Source organism: Piliocolobus tephrosceles, chromosome 9 (assembly GCF_002776525.5).
Source record: "Piliocolobus tephrosceles isolate RC106 chromosome 9, ASM277652v3, whole genome shotgun sequence".
Taxonomy (NCBI): Eukaryota; Metazoa; Chordata; class Mammalia; order Primates; family Cercopithecidae; genus Piliocolobus; species Piliocolobus tephrosceles.
The window spans coordinates 41185842-41211948 of NC_045442.1; the positions used below are offsets into that span (position 1 = coordinate 41185842).

At 41.8% G+C, this 26107-nt stretch overlaps 1 protein-coding gene across 3 annotated transcripts in view; it reads left to right on the top strand.

Annotated features, from left to right (window-relative positions):
* Window positions 1-26107, top strand: part of IDE (insulin degrading enzyme) — a 118663-nt gene that overhangs the window by 67397 nt on the left and 25159 nt on the right. For 2 of the 3 annotated variants that reach the window (XM_023226262.2, XM_023226263.2), the window contains exons 12-15: window positions 12340-12442; window positions 15586-15708; window positions 20155-20237; window positions 24077-24221. In XM_023226262.2, coding sequence (XP_023082030.1) covers window positions 12340-12442; window positions 15586-15708; window positions 20155-20237; window positions 24077-24221 — 454 coding nt within the window. Of the gene's footprint in view, window positions 1-12339; window positions 12443-15585; window positions 15709-20154; window positions 20238-24076; window positions 24222-24713; window positions 24859-26107 lie in introns of all 3 variants that reach the window. The other variant, XM_023226264.2, reaches the window with a different exon arrangement.

The window sequence follows — 26107 nt, forward strand, 5'->3', positions numbered from 1 at the left end:
CCTATCTATTGTGACTCCTAGGTGGTTGGTGGACTCAGGTGACTTTCTACTAGGAAATACTGTTAGCCAGATTTTACCTGATCTCATGCTAGGATTCAGCTAAATATTCTGTTTTTTTGGGAAGCCAAAGCAGGAGGATCACTTGAGCCTAGGAGTTTAAGACCAGCCTGAGTAGCATTGTGAGACCCCATCTCTATTATAAAAAGTTTTAATGATTTTTTATATTATGATACAGTGTTTGGGTGAGTACAAATAATTAGCTTCAAGAACAATTTTTTACAGAGATAGGGTCTCACTGTATTGCCGAGATGGATCTCAAACTCCTGGCCTCAAGCAATCCAGTTTAGCCCCCCAAAGTGCTGGGATTCACATGCACAGCCTATAATTTTCTTTTCTTTTTCTTACTGAGCCTAGAATTTTAAAATTGGAATAAGATACCATGGTTTTGAGGTTTAAAAAATATATTAAGGGTCAAAATTTAGAAATCTTTTTCAATGAAAATAATGTGAAATTATTTAGAAATTAAATTTCCAGTTTGAGGTACCCAGTAGGTTACAATGTTTCCTATGCAGTTTCTTGCCAATATGTTAAGTCCCCATTTATTGCCTAATCCTTAATTATTCAAAAATTGATTATGATACAGAAAATCATACTAAAAAACTAGACGAAGTTACCAACAGCTGTGAATTCATTAGAGATTGGTGAGTTGATCATTCTGCCTTTAACAGCAAATGCTCTTTTTCAACTCTAGATAATTTACTGAGGAATTGAAAAATGAAGAAATCTTTCCTTTTCCATTCAGCGAACAACAGATAAAGTTGTAGATTAAATATTTGTATAAGCTAATATGTTAAGTTATTCATGCCTGATGTAGTCTAGTGGGGGATGGCGAGATATAGTTCACATAATTTATTTATTTATTTATTTATTTATTTTATTTATTTATTTATTTATTTTTGTGAGACGGAGTCTCGCTCTGTCTCCCGGGCTGGAGTGCAGTGGCCGGATCTCAGCTCACTGCAAGCTCCGCCTCCCGGGTTTACGCCAGTCTCCTGCCTCAGCCTCCCGAGTAGCTGGGACTACAGGCCAGGCGCCCCGCCACCTCGCCCGGCTAGTTTTTTTTGTATGTTTTAGTAGAGACGGGGTTTCACCGGGTTAGCCAGGATGGTCTCGATCTCCTGACCTCGTGATCCGCCCGTCTCGGCCTCCCAAAGTGCTGGGATTACAGGCTTGAGCCACCGCGCCCGGCCAGTTCACATAATTTAAATGGTTTAAAGTGATATATACACTGATATACGTGGTTGCGTATGTAGAAAATCCTAAGGAATCTACTTTCACCTGCAAAAATCTGGAACTAATAAGTGAATTCAGCACAGTCACAGATTGTAAGGTCAATATACAAAAATCAATTGCATATCTATATATAGCAACAAAAAAATAGAAAATTAAAAGAACTATTTACCATAGCAACAAAAGCATAATATTACTAGGAATGAGTTTAACCAAAGATAAGCAAGACTTCTACATAAAAAACTAAAAACAGTAGAAGAGAGCAAACAGTAGCCAAGAAAAATGAAAGAAGACTTAAATAAATGAAGAAGCATTCTATATTCATACATTAGGAGACTTGATATTATTAATATGTTAGTTCTCTCCAATCTGATTCATAGACTCAATGTAATCATAACCCAAATCCTGGTAGGCTGTTTTTCTTCTTTTGATTTATTTATTTAGAGACAGGGTCTTGCATTGTCACCAAGGCTGGACTGTAGTGGCAGGATCATAGCTCACTGCAGCCTAGACCTCTTGGGCTTAAGTGATCTTCCTGCATCAGCTTCCTGAGTAGTTGGGACTATGGGTGCAAGCCACTATACTGGTTTAATTTTTTTTTTTTTTTTGAGATGGAGTTTCACTCTTATCACCCAGGCTGGAGTGCAATGGCGCGATCTTGGCTTACTGCAACCCCGCCTCCCAGGTTCAAGCAATTCTCCTGCCTCAGCCTCCTGAGTAGCTGGGATTACAGACACCTGCCACCACACCTGGCTAATTTATTTTAGTAGAGACGGGGTTTCACCGTGTTGACCAGGCTGGTCTCGAACTCCTGACCTCAGGTGATCCGCCCACCTCAGCCTTCTAAAGTGCTGGGATTACAGGCATGACCCACTGTTCTGGGCCTTTTTTCTTTTCTTTTTTTTTATTTTTAGATGGAGTCTCACTGTGTCGCCGGGCTGGAGTGCAGTGGCACAGTCTTGGCTCACTGCAACCTCTGCGTCCTGGGATCAAGCGATTCTCCTGCCTTAGCCTCCCTAGTAGCTGTAACTACAGGCATGTGCCACCATGCCCAGCCAATTTTTGTATTTTTAGTAGAGACAGGGTTTCACCATGTTGGCCAGGATGGTCTTAGTCTCTTGTCCTGGTGATCTGCCTGCCTTGGCCTCCCAAAGTGCTGGGATTACAGATGTGAACCAACACACCCGGCTTTTTTGTTTGTTTGTTTAATAGTCTTGCTCTGTTGCCCAGGCTGGAGTGCACTGGCGTGATCTTGGCTCACTGCAACCTCCTCCTCCTGAGTTCAAGCAATTCTCATGCCTGAGCCTCCCAAGTAGCTGGGATTACAGGCATATGCCACCAATGCCCAGCTAATTTTTAAATTTTTTCGTACAGATAGAGTCTCACTATGTTGCCCAGATTAGTCTCGAACTCCTGAGCTCAAATGATCCTCCCACCTCAGCTTCCCAAAGTGCTGGGATTACAGGCATGTGCCACTGCACCTGGCCTTTTTAATTTTTTTAATTTTTTTCTGAGATGGGGTCTCACTCTCGCCCAGGCTGGAGTGCAGTGGTGCGATCCCAGCTCACTGCAACCTCTGCCTCCCAGGTTCAAGCGATTCTCTTGCCTCAGCCTCCCAAGTAGCTGAGATTACAGGTATATGCCACCACGCCTGGCTAATTTTTGTATTTTCAGTAGAGATGGGGTTTCTCCATGTTGGTCAGGCTGGTCTCAAACTCATGACCTCAGGTGATCAGCCCACCTCGGCCTCCCAAAGTGCTGGGATTACAGGCATGAGGGCATGAGTCACCGTACCCGGCCAGTCAGTTGATTGTATTTTTGACAAGAGCATCAACATAATTGAGAATGGAAAATCTTTTCAACAAATGGTGCTGTTCTACCAGCTGCATATCTATATGAAAAATGATGAAACTTGACCTTTACCTCATACTATTTATAAAATTTGAGATAGATCATAGACATAAATATAAGCACTAAATCTATAAAACTTCCAGAAAAAATAGGAAAATATCTTCAAAACCTTGAGATAGGCAAAGATTTCTTGGATAGAACATGAAAAGCAGTAACCACTGACGAAAACACATTGGCCGTGCACAGTGGTTCACGCCTGTAATGCCAGCATTTTGCAAGGCATAGAGGGAAGATTGCTTGAGCTCAGGAGTTCGAGACCAGCCTGGGCAACATGATGAAACCCCATCTCTAAAAAAAAATGCAAATTAGCAGGGTGTGGTGGTGCATGCCTGTAGTCCCAGCTACTCAGGAGGCTGAGGTGGGAGGATCGCTTGAGCCCAGGAGGTGGAGGTTGCAATGAGCCGTGATCATGCCACTGCACTTCAGCCTGGGCAACAGAGTGAGACCGTGCCTTAAAGAAGGCTGGGCGTGGTAGCTCATGCCTATAATCCTAGCACTTTGGGAGACTGAAGTGGGTGGATCACCTAAGGTCAGGAGTTCAAGACCAGCCTGGCCAAAATGGCAAAACCCCATCTCTACCGTAATCCCAGCTACTTGGGAAGCTGAGGCAGGAGAAGCACTTGAACCTGGGGGCCAGAGGTTGCAGTGAGCCAGGATCACACCACTTTACTCCACCCTGGGCAAAAAAGTGAAACTCCATCTCAAAAAAAAAAAAAAACACACACACACTGATAAAATGGACATCATCAGTGTTAAAAACTGCTCATTAAGTGATACATGCATTTACTTACATGATTAAAATACATGGAAGAAAAATACCCAGAACACACACTAATTTTTACTTTACTTGCCACACTAATTTTAATTTACTTGCCTCATTTAGGCAAGTAAAACAGTTTAAATATTTGTATTTTCCTCAGTGTACCTATATATTCCGGGGGGGAGAATATCAACCTAAATCTGGTTGAATTTTATCATATACCTTCTACAAATAAAACCTCTTACCAACATGAGGAGGAAGAGCTATAGATTTACTAATAGGACTTATTAGACAATCTGTTTTGCAGGTTCAAGCAGTTCTCTTGCCTCAGCCTCCCAGTAGCTGGAATAACACGCACCTGCCACCATGCCTGACTAATTTTTGTTTTTTGTTTTTTGAGATGGAGTTCGCTCTTGTTGCCTAGGCTGGAGTACAATGGCATGATCTCGGCTCACTGCACCTGCGCCTCCCGGGTTCAGACAATTCTCCTGCCTCAGCCTCCCGAGTAGCTGGGATTACAGGCTCCTGCCACCATGCCCAGCTAACTTTTTGTATTTTTAGTAGAGATGGGCTTTTGCTGTGTTGGCGAGGCTGGTCTTGAACTCCTGACCTCAGGCGATCCACCTGCCTCGGCCTCCCAAAGTGCTGGGATTGCAGGTGTGAGCCACCATGCCTGGCCTGTATTTTTTTTTTTTTTTTTTTTAGTAGAGACAAGATTTCACCACGTTAGCCAGGCTGGTCTCAAACTCCTGACCTCTAGTGATCCACCCGCCCTGTCCTTCCAAAGTGCTGGGATTGTAGGCATGAGCCACCATACCCGGCCTCACTAAACAATCTTTAAGATTCCTTCCAGTTACTAGTTTTGTGTGGTTTTGTCACCTACTACTAGTCATGAGATCTTGGATACATAATTTTTTTCCTTCAATGTTTATTGAATCACTTATGTGACACCTCAGAGTTGACAGTCCTGAAAGGGGGACTTGTGAAAAGTTAACTTTATATAATGTCATGAATACTGGCTCTCATTTAATTTCCTTGAACCCTGCTCATCTGCAAAATGGGGATAGTGCTTTATATGATGTAAAATGTTTTAGCAAAGTCAAAAAGTGTTGTACAAACACAAGCTAATGCTGTATTAAAGCTATACCATATAATAAGGATGTGCTTTTCTTTTTCTTTTTGTAGGAAAAAACCATGATTTAAATTCTAATTCTTGCTGCTCTAGAGCCAGTAATTGACCCAGCAACACTTTGTAGGAGTGCATTTGCTGGAGCGTATGTTTTACTTTTGAAATTGCATATTTCTAAATGTGATACCTTATGCAATTAGAGTTAAATACCTCTTTTTAGTCTCACATTTAAAGAGAAAGCACTTTTCCTCTACAGGATTGGTCTCTGTGACTGTTACAATTGTAACTGCAGTAGGTCAGTGATAACATGGTGCAAAACAACCTGGGATAATATTGCCAACTGCCAGGCCAGACTAGGGTGGCTCAAGGGTAAGATTACCTTCTTTAATACCCACTGAGGCAAGTTTAACATTGCAACCAGGTAGGGAAATAAACAGGAAACTCTTAAGAATAAAAGGAACCTTAGAGGCCATTTAATCCAACTCCTGTTAGGTATACACTTGGCCCTCCGTATCTGCAGGGGATTGGTTCCAAGACTCCCATGGATATCAAAATCCAAGGTGCTCAAGTCCCTTATGTAAAATAGTGCAGTATGGTACTGTGTATCTGTTCTGTAGTATCCCAGCTAAGTAGTTACTACCTTCAGTTTAACTTCTTCCAAGGATGGGAAACTCATAATACTAAGGTAGCCAGTTTCATTTTTGCCAGTCCTAATTGTTAGAAAATTATTTTGAATTTTGAGACTTGATGACTTGTTCAAAGGTGTTTACCTGTTATTACTCCATGATCATTGTCACCCACCTCCCCCTATCCTATCATTTGGTGCCTGTTTTACCATATTAAATCTACAAAAACAGCTATAGAGTCTTTGTCATGTACCTTCCTTTAGTCATAAATAATCCTATTTATTTGGGAGAAGTTATTCTTAATTAATCCATGAAAGTCCTAGTGGTAACAACGGTCTTCTTGTCTAAATGTTTGACAGTCTGACAGTTAATTGTAGAATTTTGTCGGGGATCAATGCCTAATTTACTGGCTTATGGTGTTCAGGCTTCACTCCTTTTTTCTTTTTGAAAGTTACAGCATTTGCCCATCTCCATCTCCAGTTTTCTGCCTCATCTCGTGTTCTCCAGCGTTTCTAAAAGATGATGGACAATGATTCTGTTAGGATTTGGTAGTGGCATAAGCATTAGAAATTGTGACTCATCTGTATTTGGAGATGTGATTTCTCTTTTTTAATTTTTATTTTTTTTGAGACAGAGTCTTGCTGTGTTGCCCAGGCTGGAGTGCAGTGGCACAATCTCGGCTCACTGTAACCTCTTCCTCCTGGGTTCAAAGGATTCTCCTGCCTCAGCCTCCCGAGCAGCTGGCATTACAGGCACCCACTACCACACCCAGCTAATTTTTGTATTTTTAGTGGAGATAGGGTTTTACCATATTGGCCAGACTGGTCTTGAACTCCTGAACTCAAGTGATCCACCGGGCTCAGCCTCCCAAATTGTTGAGATTATAGGCGTGAGCCACCACACCTGGCCAGAGAGGTGATTTCATACGTGGCTCATTCACCTATCTTCAACTCCTTTTTTCTGTGTTTGGTCCACCTTTACAGTTTAAAGACCCATGTTTCTTTCAAAGACAAGGTAAATAAGAGAGGAGTAGTCCTGCCATCTGTTAACATGAGATTAACTGATTACATTTTGCTATAGGTCATGTGTCCTATTAAATTATGAGTTTCTTCTAAATAGGAACTATATTTTGTCTTTCCCAGAATTTGACCTGGTAAGAACTCAATAAAAGTTGACTGAATTTTCTCAACTTTAAGCCTTATCTTTCTTGACTTTTTTCTTACTTTAACAAACACTTTAGTCCAGGCGTGGTAGCTCACGCCTGTAATCCCAGCACTTTGGGAGGCTGAGGCAGGTGGATCACCTGAGTTTGGGTGTTTGAGACCAGCCTGACCAACATGGTGAAACCCCATCTCTACTAAAAATACAAAAATTAGTCGGGCAGGGTGGCAGGCACCTGTAATCCCAGCTACTCAGAAGGCTGAGGCATGGAAATCGCTTGAACCCAGGGGGTGGAGGTTGCAGTGAGCCAAGATCATGCCACTGCACTCCAGTCTGGGGGATAGAGCGAGACTCTGTCTCCCCCCACCCCCAAAAAAAAAAAAAAAAACGCACACACGCACTTTAAAAAAATGGTTTTTAGCATTTTTCACAAGCCTCATCACTATTTAAGTATGATTTTTGAGTCTCATCAATAGATTTTTTTTTCAACCTTCTGTCTTCTCGGTGTATACTTTAAAAATCTAATTTGATATCATGATAGTGTAGAATTTTACTAGTGGAAGGAGAGAGTTCATCTAATTTGAATCCGTATTTAAAAATTAATGAGGCCGGGTGTGGTGGCTCATGCCTGTAGTCCCAGCACTTTAGGAGGCCAAGGTGGGTGGATCACCTGAGGTCAGGAGTTCAAGACCAGCCTGGCCAACATGGCAAAACCCCGTCTCTATTAAAAATACAAAAGGCCGGGCGCAGTGGCTCATGCCTCTAATCCCAGCACTTTGGGAGGCCGAGGTGGGCGGATCATGAGGTCAGGAGTTTGAGACCAGCCTGGCCAACATAGTGAAACCCTGTCTCTGCTAAAAATACAAAAATTAGCCAGGCATGGTGGTGTGTGCCTGTAGTCTCAGCTACTCGGGAGGCTGAGGCAGGAGAATGCTTGAACCCAGGAGGCGGAGGTTGTGGTGAGCCAAGATCATGCCACTGCACTCCAGCCGGGGCAACAGAGCGAGACTCCATCTCAAAAAAAAAAAAAAATTAAAAATTAATGAAACTGAAGTTTAGAGAGGCTAAATGGCTTGTGCCTAACTTAGATCTGTAATTTTGTCAAGATTTCAAAGAAGGTGATTCACAGTATCTGCCAGAATCCCCGTTTCTTATTGCCAGGTCTGTGCCCTTTCCACTAATTCTGTTTGAATTAATCACAATTACCTATGAAGCCTCTTCTCATTATTTGGATATCTTTTCCCTTTTCTTTGTCAGGGATCCTTTGTAAAAATCTCAAGAGAATTTATTATTTGGGAACCATATTGCCTTTTAATGTCTGTAGTCAGGAGACCTTTTGTTTCCAGGTGAGTTCCATCCAGCTTTGACAGCTGCATTCCCTCCAAACATTTTTAAATATACTTGAAGTCAACAGCATTCATTCTAGCCCACTGCTTCCTTTTCTTGCTGTTGTAAGTTTTAGTATGAAAAGGTTGTGTTTTCTCATGTTTCATTTTTAAATTTCTTTCTTTTTCTTTGAATAGAGACAGAGTCTCACTGTATTGCCCAGGCTTGCCTTGAATTCCTGGGCTCAAGTGACCCACCAGCCTTGGCCTCCCAAAGTGTTGGGATTACAGACTTGAGCCACCGTGCCTGGCCTGTTCTCTCATTTCTAAGGATCACATCATTACCATATTGGCAGCCTTTTCTTCTCCCACACTCTAGCCACATTAAAAAAAAAACTGGGCTGGGCATGGTGGCTCACACCTGTAATCCTAGCACTCTGGGAGGCCAAGGCAGGAGGATTGTTTGAGCTCAGGAGTTTGAGACCAGTCTGGGCAACATGGTGAGACCTCGTTTCTACCAAAAAAATAAAAATTAGCTGGATATGGTGGTATATGCCTATAGTCCTAGCTACTCGAGAGACTGAGGCAGGAGGATCACCTGAGCCCAGGAGTTCAATGCTGCAGTGAGGTATGATCACACCACTGTACAAGACCCCGTCTCAAAAAAAAGAAACCCTACTTTTCGTATAATTAGATTTTCGGCAGATGGTCTAAAATACTCCAATATTTGTACTAGTTTTTCTCAACTGTCTGCGGTTGTATATACCATAGGTATCTGTACTTCAATTATTGTTTTTCTCCTAATTCAAGTGCTCTTCCCTGTACTTTCACACTCTGGTTCATAGGTGTCTATATGGGTTTGATGTATGTATACTCTGTCTCTACCGTTATTTTCTTCCCTGTCTTTATTTATTACCTCATACATTCCCTTTCATTGTATATTTCAATCTTGAATTCCTTAATGATATACTAACTGTTGGTCTGAAAGTATCTCTTTTTGTTAGTCTGGTATTTGATCTGTGCCTAGTCTGAGGAACTGTGCTTGTCTATTTCCTTATAATAACATTTCACATGTTACCCGTACACCTCACTTTGGTATATAGCTATCCAAATCCCTAAAGACTGTACTTGATGGGTCTGCCTTTTTCCCCTCCTTTTTTTAACCTAAGCATTACGGCACAGCCTTCAGTGTCTGCTTTCTGTGTCAGATAGTCATCCTCCAGAGCATCTGGCTTGGCAGCTTGTTTACTTTCTCTCTCAGAACTGAGTTTAAGGTTTTCTTGTTTCAGAGGGCAAGTCTACTCCACTCCAGCCTGGGTGTCAGAGTGAGACCCTGTCTTTAAAAAGAAAAGAAATCAAGTGTTTCATGTAAGAGTAGATGAGAAGACCATCTACCAGATTCTTCTACTTAATATGTTTTTTAGAAGTCTCCTTGAGAATCAATCCATTCATTCTCTGAGAAATCAACAAAAGTGGAAGCCCGAGTTCCTAGGCCTGAGTCTGCATAGGCTCTATCATGTATTGAATGCCCTTACACATATGAAGAGATACCATACACTCTTCATACAGCTATATGATTTCTGTGAACCCTACACATACAACTCAAAAGGGATTCTTGAACTACCAACATGAATCACTTCCTTCTGGATGCAATAATAGAACTCTTTGATCTGTCAAACCGTATGATTCCTCTGTATCTTTCTGTGGAACATATTTCTTATTTAGCATGTTTTCTAGAACTGATAGTGGTTAGTGGCAGATAGGCCAGATCAGAAACACCTACAGCTGGAGGATTAGTCAGTCATACTGACAGGTGAGTCAGCTTGCTTTAGGATATCTACCAAAAACCAGATAACAAGACCAAGTCCAGTCAGCCAGGTAGAGTATTTTGTCTAGAATGAATAAAAAATAAATGGTAGTTCAGACTACTAGCGTTGAAGTTGGGGAGGTTCTACAGGGGGCAGGTATTTGGAACAGAGATTGACAGAGATTGGGATTCTCAAAATGGATGAGTATCATCAGAGGGGAGTTTTGATTGCAAGTACTAGGCTTTCAGCTGTGAGGCCAACATTCAGAGGCTAGAATCAAACCTCTAGGGGGATAGGTGAGAACAAGCAGGAACAGATATGGACCTAGTTATTGGAATTGGGAATTGGGACTTAAGGGAGAAGTGGAACCAATAGCAGGACTGACTTTATGCCAAGTTGCCCAAGCTAATTGGCTAGAATTCCTTGACCCATAAGATTCAAAATAGGATTGGTCCCAGCCTGTGGTTGAGTCCACTGGTGGGGGTGTAATGATTCCAACTTTGATGATTAAAAGGCAGTAGAGGCAGAGTGTCCCTGATAGTGCTTCACAGGGATGGCTTAGAGTTCCACTGGTTGTGAACTTCTTTTGCTCCTCTAGTCTTGTCATTTTTTGTTCACTTATCTTTTGACATCATTTTACCTCTGCCTTCCCTCCTTGAACACTTTTTTTTTCTTTTCTTTTTTTGTTTGAGACAGTCTCGCTCTGTCGCCCAGGCTGGTGTGTAGTGGGCAGTCTTGGCTCCCTGCAAGCTCCGCCTCCCGGGTTCACACCATTCTCCTGCCTCAGCCTCCCAAGTAGCTGGGGATACAGGCGCCCACCACCACGCCTGGCTAATTTTTTGTATTTTTAGTAGAGACGGGGTTTCACCATGTTAGCCAGGATGGTCTTGATCTCCTGACCTCATGATCCGCCTGCCTCGGCCTCTGAAAATGCTGGGATTACAGGCGTGAGCCACCGTGCCCGTCCTTGAACACTTTTTTCCATCTGACTTCTCTTCTGGGCTGTTTCTACTATCAAAAAAAGCTTTTAGGCTGGGCGTGGTGGCTCACACCTGTAATCCCAGCACTTTGGGAGGCCGAGGCAGGCAGATCACCTGAGGTCAGGAGTTCAAGACCAGCCTGGCCAACATGGTGAAACCCCATCTCTACTAACAATACAAAAATTAGCTGGGCTTGGTGGCAGGTGCCTGTAATCCCAGCTACTTGGGAGGCTGAGGCCGGAAAATTGCTTGAACCCGGGAGGCGGAGGTTGCAGTGAGCCAAGATCACACCATTGCACTCCAGCCTGAGTGGCAAGAGCAAAACTCCGACTCAAAAAAAAAAAAAAAAAATTTAACCAGGCATGGTGGCAGGTGCCTGTAATCCCAGCTACTTGGGAAGCTGAGACAGGAGAATTCTTGAACCCGGGAGGCAGAGGTTACAGTGGTAGACATTTTTTGGTCTTGTCCCTTTCTCTCCTAGTAGCAGGAAGGCCTGTGTATTTGTAGTAGATATATTTGATGCTAGTCTCTGGCAGGAAAAAACATAGAGCACAAATGTAGCAAGCAATAATAAAAGTTTCTTGGGTATGTGTGTCACGTTTTTAAAATATCTGGATGAGCCAACAGGTTTCGTTAGTCATTCCTGTTATCATTCCTGTTAATTCTGCGGCTGAGATATTCCTAGGAAGGAGTACTTTTTTGCCTTTTTTTTTTTTAAGAGAAAAGGTTTTGATTTGTCACCCAGGCAAGGGTGCAGTGGTGTGATTCTAGCCTACTGTAGCCTCAAACTCCTGGGCTCAAGCAATCCTCCCACCTCAGATTCCCAAGTAGTTGGGACTACAGGTGCGTGCCACCCCCCACCTGGTTAATTACTAAAATTTTTTTGTAGAGACGGGTCCCACTATTTTGCCCAGGTTGCTCTTGAACTGCTGGGCTCAAGCGATCTTCCTGCCTCAGCCTCATAAAGTGCTGGGATTTCAGGCATGAGCCACCACATCCGCAACTTCTTTGCTTTTTTTAAGGACTGTTTTTTAACTGACCTTGTTATATTTTTTTCCCCTAGCTACTCTTCTTTTAAATTTTAGTCAGTAGCAACCTAGAGGAATCTCTCCTATGAGCACTTTTTCACACTGAAAATAATGGACTATAACTAAAGGATAATAGGGACTATGATCAGAAACCTCTATTCTTATATTGCTTGTTTGGACTAAGCCTTACAGGATTTGCTGGGTCTTAAGAGGCCCAGCACGTTCTTGGATATTATTTATATTGTCCTGAATCAGGTTCTTTAAATTTATATATACAGTATGAGTTTACAGGGTTTTTTTGTTTGTTTTTTCTATCCCTAGGGTTGCAATAGTTTCTAAATCTTTTGAAGGAAAAACTGATCGCACAGAAGAGTGGTATGGAACCCAGTACAAACAAGAAGCTATACCAGATGAAGTCATCAAGGTAGGGTTAGCTCATCTATGAATAAGCCTGTGAGGAATGAGAAGGACATTGCTCCCTAGATCCACCAACTAAGACCCCAGAGAGTGGAAGACTGATGACCTAGTGTTGTCTGTACCATCCTAAGAGAAATCAACAAGTAGATAAGGAGCTGGAGTTTAGCCTTTTCATGAAGACAGGATACTCTAGCCACTTTCTCATGTGTCTATCAAACCACCAGGGTTGTGCCTCATGCCATAAAAGGTAACTGAAGTGCAGGGTACACGGGCACAGGTAGCAGAAAGGCAAGAAGAGATGGAAGTAGGAAGCATGAGAGACCAAAGAGCTCACAGTCTTGCTGTGAACACAGGCTGAGAGGAGGCTCTAGGATTCATACCATGTTCACTTCAGGAGGTGCTATGTTTTATGCCTCATGTTATAGCACCGTTCTTTTTGTCAACATAGGGGAATTATGATTTTCAGAACAGGTATGTTAAGACAATATTTTGTCCCATTCATCAGTAGTCAGGATTTTGCTTGTGAATGTTACCTACTTATCTAGTACTTTTTCTTTCTTTCTCTTTTGATTCTCATTGGCTATGTGCCTTTGAGATTGGCTCCATTATTCCTGGGAAAAGACCAGAAAACTTTACTGACTAGATTCTAGCTAAACTCGAGTAATGGACATTTAAAAAATATACCTGTGTAATGACATACAAAAAAGTAATTAGTTTAAGAAAGAAAATCATCACTGATGCTTCACAGCTCTCTGACATATTCATGATACAGAAGGAGATCGTTGAAGCCCCCCAGTGTGTGAAAATGTCCATCTCTCTAAACTATGAGGAAAACTGATCTTCCATGAATTAGTACTGGGTCTGAAATAGTCCTAAAACAAGAAAGAATCCCCGTGTTCACCAGACTCCGACCAGAATAAACCTGCCCTGAATGGGCTTTTTTTTTTTTTTTTTTTTTTAAGATGGAGTCTTGCTCCGTCACCAGGCTGAAGTATAGAGGCACAATCTCGGCTCATTGTAACCTCCACCTCCCGGGTTCAAGCGATTCTCCTACCTCAGCCTCCCAAGTAGCTGGGACTATAGGCGCATGCCACCTCGCCCAGCTAATTTTTGTATTTTTAGTAGAGACAGGGTTTTACCATGTTGGCTAGGATGGTCTCAATCTCTTGACCTTGTGATCCTCCCACCTCAGCCTCCCAAAATGCTGGGATTACAGGCGTGAGCCACCATGCCTGGCTGGGAATTTTTTAAGAACACATCTCTCTGGGAACTCAATAGTGAAATTACTTATTAAGTGTTTCCTAGTCCCTACTATTCAGCTGTTCTGGAAACCTAAGATACCACTTAGGAAATATGGCCAACTTGCCCAGTGCGGAAAGACAGAAACACAGGAGCTAAGATAGAACCGTAAAATCTGCAAGGCTGTGCCACACCAGCTAGAGATCAAATTACTGAATCCAGAAATCAGAATTATTGACAATTGGTGGTGGTGGTTGTTTTTTTAATAGACAGGACATTGCTCTGTTGTCCAGGCTGGTTGCTTTTTTCTCCTGGCCAGTTGCTTTTTTTTTTTTTCTTAAATGTTGAAAAGCCTTATAAATTAGGTTCAACAATCAGTGGCCTGTGATCTCTCCCACTTAGGTTTTAGAACTAGGACAGGGAACAGATCTAGCCTACAGGTTGTATGAATCCCAACCTAAATCTCAACTTTGTGTGTTTTTTTGTTTTAGTCGGAGTCTCGCACTGTTGCCCGGGCTGGAGTGCAATGGCGCGATCTTGGCTCACTGCAACCTCTGCCTCCCAGGTTCATGTGATTCTCCTGTCTCAACCTCCCGAGTAGCTGGGATTACAGGTGCATACCACCACACCCGGCTGATTTTTTGTATTTTTAATAGAGATGAGGTTTTACTGTGTTGGCCAGACTGGTCTCAAACTCCTGACCTCATGATCCACACATCTTGGCTTCCCAAAGTGCTGGGATTACAGGCGTGAACCACTGCGCCTGGCCTCAACTTTGTTCTTAACCTTGTGCTTGAACTACTGGTTCACTTAAAAGTTCACATGATCATCTGGGAGAGGTGTGGGCCAGTTCTTAAGAAGTACTGAAGGCCGAGCACAGTGGGTCATGTCTGTAATCCTAGCACTTTAGGAGGCTGAGGTGGGCAGATTGAGATCAGGAGTTTGAGACCAGCCTGGGCAATACAGTGAAACCCCGTCTCTAATAAAATACAGAAATTAGCTGGGTGTGGTGGTGCACACCTGTAATCCCAGGGAGTTGGAGGATGCAGTGAGTGAAGATCACACCACTGCATTCTAGCCTGGGCAACAGAGTGAACTTCTGTCTGTAAAAGTAAAAAAGAAGTACTGAAGTGAGGCCGGACATGGTGGCTTACACCTGTAATCCCAACACTTTGGGAGGCTGAAGTGGGTGGATCAGTTGAGGCCAGGAGTTCAAGACCAGCCTGGCCAACATGTAAAACCTCATCTCTACTAAAAATACAAAAATTAGTTGGGTGTGGTGGCACACACCTGTAGTCCCAGCTACTTGGGAGGCTGAGGCATGAGAATCGCTTGAACACACAAGGCGGAGGTTGCAGTGAGTTGAGATCATGCCACTGCACTCCAGCCTGGGCAACAGAACAAGACCTGTCTCCGGAAGAAAAAAAAGAGAAGTACTGAAGTGAAAGACACCCCCTTTAGCCTGGCTTTCAGGCCATACATGGATATAACTTAGTATAGCTGAAACTATGGCTCTTATATAAATGACCTATTGTCTAGCAGTTGTGGGAATATATTCCTGGGCAGATTATTCTCCATTATTTAAAGAGCTAGAATAAACATGATCTGCATATGGACCAGTCAGCTTTTCTGTGTTCCATAGTCTCAGATTGTTCCTCAGCTGGTCATTTTGGAGATGTGGAGAGGAAGGATAGATATATGAGCACAAAATCTTTGCTAGTACTAGAAAGACCGACTCAAGTTTCATGAAAACCCATCAGTAGATTTGGTAGTACCTCCTTTATATATGATGGAAAACAATGCTGTGTGACATTTGTGCACTTAATACTTGCCCATATATTGAGCAGAGATACTATTTTAAACTCTTAAATCAGGCTCTTACTGCATTTGTGTGTTTCATTACTCATCCAGAAATGGCAAAATGCTGACCTGAATGGGAAATTTAAACTTCCTACAAAGAATGAATTTATTCCTACGAATTTTGAGATTTTACCATTAGAAAAAGAGGCGACACCATACCCTGCTCTTATTAAGGTAATGTATTTGAATCAGTGATTTTAAATTGGGGGACAGACCTAATACATGGGGGACTAGAGAAATGATTTCTTACGTTTGGTACTATGTTGATTTGGGGGGGCTCACATACTGATAGATGACAAAAAAGCTGCAGAAAGAATAACTACAAGAAATATTAGAAGGTTGAAAATATTAAAGCAAGCAAACAAAACTAAACAATGCAGAATCTAGGGAATCGCTTTCTTAATAGGAGAAAAAAGTAAGTCTGAGCTGTAACCACAAGTCTGTGGAAAGGTCTGTGCCTCTTTTCCATGTCTGCTGAAGACCCAATAAGGAAGTAAGTTTGTGCTGCGTCGTGGACATTAAAGATAAGAAAGGATCTCTAAAACCGGAAAGAGAGCAAGTCCAGGGGGAGCTGTTGGATTTCCTGCCCTTAAAAACATTCATTATGACATAGTGACTATATTAAATTAATGGAATAATAAACTAGTGCGAAGTGCTATTGAGAAGTAGGGTTCCTTCCCCCTTTTTCAGACTGTCCTTTTCTTTTTTTTTTTTTTTTTTTTTTTTGAGACGGAGTCTCGCTCTGTCGCCCGGGCTGGAGTGCAGTGGCCGGATCTCAGCTCCTCAGCTCACTGCAAGCTCCGCCTCCTGGGTTTACGCCATTCTCCTGCCTCAGCCTCCGGAGTAGCTGGGACTACAGGCGCCCGCCACCTCGCCCGGCTAGTTTTTTGTATTTTTTTAGTAGAGACGGGGTTTCACCGTGTTAGCCAGGATGGTCTCGATCTCCTGACCCCGTGATCCGCCCGTCAGACTGTCCTTTTCATGCCATTGTTTCAGAACTTGAGTAAAGTATGTAAAAAAAATTGTATCAAATTATTACAGCACATTCTCCCTTCTAAACGTATTTCTTCTCCCTTCTAAACTGTTTGTAAACTGATGACTACAGGCACACACACACATCTTTCTTTTTATCTTCTTCAAATGACCTGATATTTGAAAGAATTTAGATGAGTTCAGTGAGATAACAATCAGTGTTTAGGAACATGAAAATTTGTCTTAAGCAACTAGATTATTAATGAGGCAACCATTTTTCTTTCTTTTTCTTTTCTTTTCTTGTTTTTTCTTTTTTTTTTTTGAGACAGAGTCTTGTTCTTGTTGCCCAGGCTGGAGTGTAATGGCATAATCTTGGCTCACTGTAACTTCCGCCTCCCAAGTTCAAGTGATTCTCCTGCCTCAGCCTCCCGAGTAGCTGGGATTACAGGCACCCACCACCACGTCCAGCTAATCTTTTGTATTTTTAGTAGAGATGGGGTTTCACCATGTTAGCCAGGCTGGCCTCGAACTCCTGACCTCAGGTGATCCACCTGCCTCGGCCTCCCAAAGTACTGGGATTATAGGCATGAGCCACCGCGCCTAGCCCATTTTTCTTTAAAAATGACATTTTAAAGAGTTTTATATTAGCTTATGCAAAGAGAAAGTTCATTTACCCCTCCTGTTTTTTATGTATTGTTTTTATCTATCTATGTATGTATGTATGTATGTATGTATGTATGTATGTATGTATTTTTGGAGACAGGATCTCTCTGTTGCCCAGGCTGGAGTACAGTGGTGGGATCATAGCTCACTACAGCCTCAAACTCCTGGGTTCAAACCATCTTCTGGCCTCAGCCTCCTAAGTAGCTGGACTACAGGCGCACACCACACCCAGCCAGTTTGTTTTTAATTTTTTGTAGAGATGGGATCTTGCTATGTTGCCTGGACTGGTCTGGAACTCCTGGCCTCAAGTGATCCTCCTCCTTCAGCCTCTCAAGTAGCTGGAATTGTAGGTGTTAGCTACCATATCTGACTTTTGCTCTTTGTTTTAAATAGGCCTTCCCAGAGCAAACTAACAAGAACATTAAACCATTTATATCTCTTCCCAGAGTTTCAAGGTACTTTCTTTTTTTGTTTTGTTTTGTTTTTTGTTTTTTTTTTTGAGGCGGAGTCTCGCTCTGTCGCCCGGGCTGGAGTGCAGTGGCTGGATCTCAGCTCACTGCAAGCTCCGCCTCCCGGGTTTACGCCATTCTCCTGCCTCAGCCTCGCCACCTTGCCCGGCTAGTTTTTTGTATTTTTTTAGTAGAGACGGGGTTTCACTGTGTTAGCCAGGATGGTCTCGATCTCCTGACCTCGTGATCCACCCGTCTCGGCCTCCCAAAGTGCTGGGATTACAGGCTTGAGCCACCGCGCCCAGCCTCAAGGTACTTTCAAGTGACTAAAGCCATTCTTAGTATAGCATGAGTGAAGTGGAGAGGCAAGATAAGTAGCTTATTTGTTCATCCTTGGCCGTGTTGGTTATCCATGGTTGTGTATTAAATTATTCCAAAACTTAGCAGCTTAAAACCACAACATTTAAGTTAGGCCACGTGTGGTGGCTTGTGCCTGTAATCCCAGCACTTTGGGAGGCCGAGGTGGGTGGATCACGAGGTCAGAAGTTCAAGACCAGCCTGACCAAAATGGTGAAACCCCGTCTCTACTAAAAAAAAATTAGCCAGTTGTGGTGGTGCACGCCTGTTATCCCAGGTACTCAGGAGGCTGAGGCAGAAGAATCGCTTGAACTCAGGAGGCGGAGATTGTGGTGAGCCGAGATTGCGCCATTGCACTCCAACCTAGGTAAGAGCAAAACTCCGTCTCAAAAAAAAAAACAACAAAAAAAACCGCACACCATTTATTATCTCACACAGTTTTTTTCTTTTATTTTAAGACTCGCATTCCATTGCCCAGGCTGTGGTGAAGTGGTGCAGTCATGGCTCACTGTAACCTCGGCCTCCTGGGCTAAAGTGATCCACCAACGTCAGCCTCTTGTGTACCTAGGACTACAGGCACACACCACCATGCCCAGCTAATTAATTGTTCAAAATATCTGTAGAGGTGAGATCTCACTATGTTGCCCAGGCTGATCTCAAACTCCTAGGCTCAAGCGATCCTCCTGCCTCAGCCTTCCAAATTTCTGGGATCACAGGCATGAACCATCATTCCTGGTCTCTCACACAATTTTTGTTTTTGTTTTTGTTTTTGTTTTGAGACAGAGTCTCTCTCCGTTGCCCAGGCTGCAGTGCAGTAGTACAGTCTCAGCTCACTGCAACCTCCGCTTCCCAGGTTCAAGCAATTCTCGTGCCTTAACCTCCGAAGTAACTGGGATTATAGGCATGTGCCACCGTGCCCAACTAATTTTTGTATTTTTAGTAGAGACAGGGTTTTGCTAGTTGGCCAGGCTGGTCTCAAACTCCTGGCCTCAAGTGATCTGCCTGCCTTGGCCTCCCAAAGTGCTGGGATTACAGGTGTGAGCCACTGTACCCTATCTCACACACAGTTTCTTTTTTTTTGTTTTGTTTTGTTTTTTTTTTGAGACGGTGTCTCGCTCTGTCACCCAGGCTGGAGTGCAGTGGCACCATCTCGGTTCACTGCAGCCTCTGCCTCCCGAGTCCCGGTTCAAGCAATTCTCCTACCTCAGCCTCCCAAATAGCTGGGACTATAGGCACGAGCCACCACACCCTGCTCATTTTTATATTATTAGTAGAGGCGGGGTTTCACCATGTTGGCCGGGATGGTCTTGAACTCCTGACCTCATGATCTGCCCACCTCAGCATCCCAAAGTGTTGGGATTACAGGAGTGAAGCCACCACGCCCAGTCCTCATATACAGTTTCTGAGGAGGGCCAGGAATCCAGCAGTGACTTAGTTGGGTAGTTCTGGCTCAGGGCCCGTTGTGAGGTTATAGTCAAGCTGTTGGCCAAGGCTTCAGTCATCTGAAGGTTCAACTAGGGCTGGAGGATTCTCTTCCAAGTTCAGTTATGTGGTTGTTGGCCAGCCTTAATTTTTCACCGCATGGACCTCTCTGTAGAGTTGCTTGACATTGCAGCAGGGTTCCCCCAAAGTGAATGATCCAAGAGGGAAAGTGAGTGATCAGGAGGCAAGCCGCGGTGTCTTTTATAAATGCAGTCTCAGAGGTATACCATTAATTCTGTCATATTTTGTTAGTAAGGCAGACCAACCCTGGTCTAGTGTGGGAGGGGACCACCCAAGACTGTGAATGTCAGCAGGCAAGGATTGTTGTGGGCCACCCTGGAAGCTGGCTGCCATTCGCTTGCAAGGGACTTCTGCCTCTGCCTGCCTCCCAGTGTCCGGAAAGATGAAGACAGGACAGTTGGTATTGGCTTCTCTGATCTGTCTTTTCCTTCTCAGTACCCTCATCTCCCTAATACAGGGGAAATAGAAGGCAGATTTCACTCTGCTACAGGAGTCTGCAGTCTTTGTCTCCAGCTTTCTACCTACTGACTCTGAGTATGTTTCAGGGCCATGGGACAGCAGCTCCAGAACAAAACTAACTATTGCCTCTGTCCTCCTCGTCTTGAAGAGTGATTTGATTGAACATTTTTGCTGAATGCACCTCCATTTCCCTAACCAAACTGTTTCTCCACCACAGGATACAGCTATGAGCAAACTCTGGTTCAAACAAGATGATAAGTTTTTCTTGCCGAAGGCTTGTCTCAACTTTGAATTTTTCAGGTATGTAAGATGAGTCTAGCTTATAAAGCTTCTTATAAAAATCAAAAATTACATTTCCAAAAGTTGTGTGTTCTTCTTAAACATCCATGTCTAGAAATAAAAGGAATTAGAGTTATTTCACCTAGAAAAGAAGAGGCTGAAATAAATAAATAAATAAAAATAAAAGGAGAGGCTGGCCAGGCACAGTGGCTCACGCCTGTAATCCCAGCACTTTGGGAGGCCAAGGCGGGCGGATCACGAGGTCAGGAGATCAAGACCATCCTGACTAACACGGTGAAACCCCGTCTCTACTAAAAATACAAAAAATTAGCCAGGCATGGTGGCAGGCGCCTGTAGTCCCAGCTACTCGGGAGGCTGAGGCAGGAGAATGGTGTGAACCCAGGAGGTGGAGGTTGCAGTCAGCCGAGATCACACCTCTGCACTCCAGCCTGAGCGACAGAGTGAGACTCTGTCTCAGAAAAAAAAAAAAAAAGGAGAAGCTGTTGCTGTTAAGGGGTATTTTAAAAACCAATGTTGTTAACTCTCTTTTTTTTTTCCATTAAAAATGGACTGACTCTTCCATATACCGAGTCAGAGTATACCCTTTAGCTGAAATGATTTATGTTAGCTATTGTTAGAACGACCTTCTTAGCCTTCAGGGTTTTGGATTCTGAGGAGGCCGTAGATTTACCCAGAAGACTCACTGAAGAAAGAATAAATAAATTGGGTGTTTTTATTGCTTTGGTTTTGTATTCCTGGAACTTGTCTAGAAGAAGAGGTACTAGTTACTAAATTATCCTGAGTCTTGTTTCGTCTTTTGTCTGGAGCTTCCTCTATTTCTGGCTTGATTACTTAAAAATTACTAATAAAAAGGGAGATGTTTAGTAAAATTTATGAGTAATGCTATTGCAGTAATTTCTCAGTGCATTTTCAATTCATCTCTGTCTTCCTTTACTTATTTGTGTGTTAATCACCCGATTCAGATTTTACTTTGTGAGTTTACACTTTTTATAATTTTATATTTCTAAAATTCAGTGGTTTGTAAGATAAGCCTATCATGGTTTATTTGTTCAGTAATGTTCAATATGATAATCATCTTTTTCATTAATTTTTATTCAGTTGGCTTGACATGAAATTAAAGGTAGATATGGTTTAAATGCTTTGGAAAAAGGGAAAATAATCTGATTTTCCATCAACAAATACGTTGAGATTATAGTGATTATAAATATTGTAGTTTTATAGCATGAGAGTTACAGATTATCTAGAACTGTGCAGAGATTTTTTTATTGTTTACACCAAACATGGGCTGTCAGGTTGTGGCTTATTATTGGTAAAGGGCATTACAAAGCTGCTTTTTATTTTTTGATATTTGAGAGTGAGATTTTTAACACTGTAAGCAGCTTGTCACCATTTTCCCATTTGGCCTCTGTGATGATGAATTTCTTTAGAATACCCTTTGAGAGACCGTTTTACATTTTTGTGTTCTCTAAACTGCCTAGCACATTTCTTAGAATTGAAAATGTCTGCCTCCCACACAAATCCCATCCTCTGGTCTGTCTTCCTAGAGGTAACCACTGTTCTGTTTCGTGTACATTTTAATTGAAATTTTCATGTGAGTGTCTATATCCTTTTCGTCTTTTCAGAAATAAGATTATATTATGTGTAGTTAGCTATGGTTTTTAAAACCCTGTGATCCATATTTAAGCATATAGTATCTGGTTACAAAATAATATATTTTTTAAATTAACACATGAACCAGAATTTAGGTATCCCTGTTGAATCCTATTATCTTTTAAAAGTTTCGTATCTTCTCCACTTCACCAGCACAGCTGCTGTGGATACAGCTGTTTTTGTTCTTTTTTTTTTTTTAGGAGACAGAGTCTTACTCTGTCACCCAGGGCTGGAGTGCAGTTACTGCAGCCTCAAACTCTTGGGCTCAAGTGATCCTCCCATCTCAGCCTCCTGAGTAGCTGGGACTACAGGCGCATGCCACCTTGCCAGGCTGGATACAGCATTTTAGGACACTCCTTGGAATTATTTTCTGAGCCTGAGCCGTAGTGCTTTGAAATCCCAAACTTTCTGGCTTTTCACTTCTATCTGAGAAAGGTGCGTAGTTGCCTGTGGGGCCGACCTCTGTCGTAGCCTCTCTTTTGTTTTGATGATTTTGTTTTTGTGAATTGTGCCTTAAGTTTTTGAGCTGCTATTTGCCCAAAGAAGGCAATCTGTCATCATGTATCATACTTTAAAAAATTTTATGACAGAGCATTTATTCAAATTTTCCAGTTGGAGAATATTTGGACAGCTGTAGAACTTTGTCTTTGATTTTAATTCTCTAAGTGACTACACATTTTATCCCTATTTTTGCTTTTTTATCAGCTTTGATAAAATTGTTGGGTTTTGGCTGGGTGCAATAGCTCACACCTGTAATGCTAACATTTTGGGAAGCCAAGGCAGGAAGATCACTTGAACCTAGAAGTTCAAGACCAGCCTGGACAACACAGCAAGACCTTGACTCAACATTAAAAAACAAAATATTGGTTTTGTTTTCAGTACATTAGTTATATTTACCGTGATACAAATAGAGTGAAACTTTTAATTTGCTGCCAAACAAGCCAAGCAGGCACCTGCCTCAGGCCTTTAGCACTAGCTATTTCTTCAGCCTGGGAAGTTCTCCACTCCACCCATTAGATATCCCCAGGGCTCACTCACTCGCCTCCTTCAAGTCTGGGTCCAGATGTCACGTGATAAGAGTGGCCTTGACTGGCCATTCGTATGTAAAGCAGTAGTCTTTCTTCCCTGCTGCCATTACCCCATCATTCGTTATTCCCCTTACCCTGCTTAACTTTACCGCATAACACTGTCACCAACTAAAATGTCAAATTTGAATTTATTATTATTTGTCCCCTCTAGCTAGATTATCAACTCTGAGGTCAGGGACTTTGCCTGATTTGTTCACTCTTTATCTTCAGTGCCTAGAAAAGAGCCTGGCACTGTAGTAAGCATATAATACATATTTGTTGAATGAGTGAAACTTACTTTCTTCTGATAAAAGGTAAGCAAGGTTGTATAGTCAGAGGAGCAGGTCGTTTAACTTGCATTTGAATCCCAGCTCTGCTGCCACGAACTCAGGGGACCTGAAGAAAATTATGTTTCTTATCTGGGAAATGAAGTTTAGTTGATCACTGTGGTTGTTTAGTTCTTGTACTCTATAATTCTTTCTTCTTTGTTCTTTCTCATTTAACTATTTTTCTACTTTAGTTTTTCTCCCTAGTTTTGGCTGCTGTTGTATGATAGAAATTATCAATTATTTTACTGACAGTTCTCTAGCTTTACTGTTTTGGGGAAAACTCAGGGATAAGCTAACATTTTCACAGGTCTCAATTTTTCTAAGTTCATGTAATTACCACAGACACATTTCCCAGTCTTTTACTCCTGTCCACCAAGGGTGTGACTTGATTGGAGAGAGAAGGAAGACATGCAAATGCGGTATCTGTTCTGTCGGCTGTGCTCCTCCCGTTAGCCTAAGCATAGCCATGCATTTTGGCCCGTTCCCACTCCTCACATACCCTGCATTTCTAACTTGTCAGTTCTGCCACACCATCTGGGGTAGGCAGTTCCTTCTCCTTCGCTACCAGCAGTGCGTGCGCATGCGCGCGCACACACTCACATACACATACGTTTCAGGCTTCTTTTTCAGACATCTTGTTTTTTTCCTCATAAGAAAAAATAACCTCAAGAATTCAACCATATCCTCAGGAAATCATATTAACCGGTGTTCAATATCTTGATCCTTCTCAAAAGGCCATATCACATTGAGAAGTAATAAAATCAGCTATTTTACTGTCAACATTTTCTTCCAGCCCATTTGCTTATGTGGACCCCTTGCACTGTAACATGGCCTATTTGTACCTTGAGCTCCTCAAAGATTCACTCAACGAGTATGCATATGCAGCAGAGCTAGCAGGCTTGAGCTATGATCTCCAAAATACCATCTATGGGATGTATGTAAGTACCCACGCCTTAGAGCCTTCCACTCATCAACATTTTTTATATTGATTTGATGGAAGCATTTTTTGATTGAGGGTATGAGTTTAATTTCTTTTTTTTTAATCTTTATGGCTAATCATATTTTCTCATTTAATTTTTAAGTTAGCTCTTATTCTAAGTGTTCAACTACATACCATTCATATTATGCAAATTTTCCTTGATTTCTTTTTTTTTTTTAAACGTCTTTCATCAGAATGTCATATTTTTCTACTCAAACAAAATTGGACCCTGATTTAGGTTTAGATCTTACCCATTCTGTATTTGAAATCTTGGTCTTTGGCAAAGGAAAATGAAGTCTTCCTTCTTTTGTAAAACCTAAGGTTGTCATATACTATTTCCCTAGAAATCCAGATCATGAGGCTGCATATCCATACTCTTCGGTCATGTTTCTTCATTACCATGCCACTGCTTGAGGTATCAAAGCATTTCTTTTGTTTTTCTTTTTGTTAGTCGCTACATTTATGCTGATCCTCTTCATTGCAACATGACATACCTGTTTATCAGGTTATTGAAGGATGATTTAAAAGAGTATACATATGCAGCACGCCTCTCAGGTTTGAGCTATGGCATTGCATCAGGAATGAATGCAATACTTGTAAGTAAAATGAAAACCAAAGAAAAGGCACCACCCCATTTAAGCATTATGTTGAGCTTGGGAAAACTATTAACTTCTGCATTTTTAAACAAGAAAGTTGATGGTTTTCTTCCTTGCACCTTTTTGATGATCGAAGAACTCAAATTAGTGTTAGTTCCACTAATGAATGATTTAATAAAGTTTAGTGCATCTTGTGAACATGTATGTGTGCTACATTTATTTGCATGTTCTTCTGCCTGAGATGTTTAACGTATTAATCCTGAAAGCGTGTTGTTCTTTCCATATAATTGAGTATATTAACATCTGTAAGTAGAAGATATCAATAGTTGTTGTGGTGATTGAATTTTACTTATAACTAGGCTCCCTTTATTTCTGCAGATAGTAGTATAAAGTTTCTATGTTCAGATAAACCTGACATTTTAATTTATTTTGTAGCATGCACCATTACCTACTTTATGTGTGTTTTAAAATAAGCATTATTAAATCCATCTAAGAAATAACTAGATCCTTTCTTTGGAATGTGTTTTCAAGCTTGCTTATATCTCAATTCCAAGTTAACATCCCTTTCATAGCACACATTCATCTTCACTTTTCTTGAAAATGTATCGCATATTTTAGTAAAAATGAAAACGAGCATTTTGGGGTACTCCTTATTTAAATTCTTACACAAAAGATTTTAGGAGTTTTAAATTTTATTTATTTTCCAGTGACTTTTTTTTCTTCACATAAATAAATTCTCTGGTAACTTTTGTTTAATGTATAAGAATGTATATTAATCTAACCATTCTCAGAGTCCACAGAAGTTTGAAGCTCAGAGATCAAAATTAGCTCCAAATAGAAAAGTAATCATCTGTTTTCTCTTTTTTCTGTTGATTTTTAGTAGCATATTACCATCAAAACACATAATATTTATTTATGACAAAATGGGTTTTCTGCTAATTGTCAGTCTAGCTCCTCCAGTAGGAAACATGATGTGCTTGCCATGGCCAGTGGCCTTCCCTCCTGCTGAGGTTCTTGCCTATCATCCTGCGCAGCATGGAGACTTTCATGATATTCTAGCTGCAGTGTATCCTCTACTGCTTTGGGTGCCACCATGTGGAAATATCATGATAGAAATTCTCCATTCCCCACTTTTCAAAATGTTAGGCATTTAGAGACAAAGTAAATTGTGCTAAGTTGGCTGGGCACGGTGGCTCACACCTATAATCCCAGCACTTTGGGAGGCCAAGGCAGGCAGATTGCTTTGAGC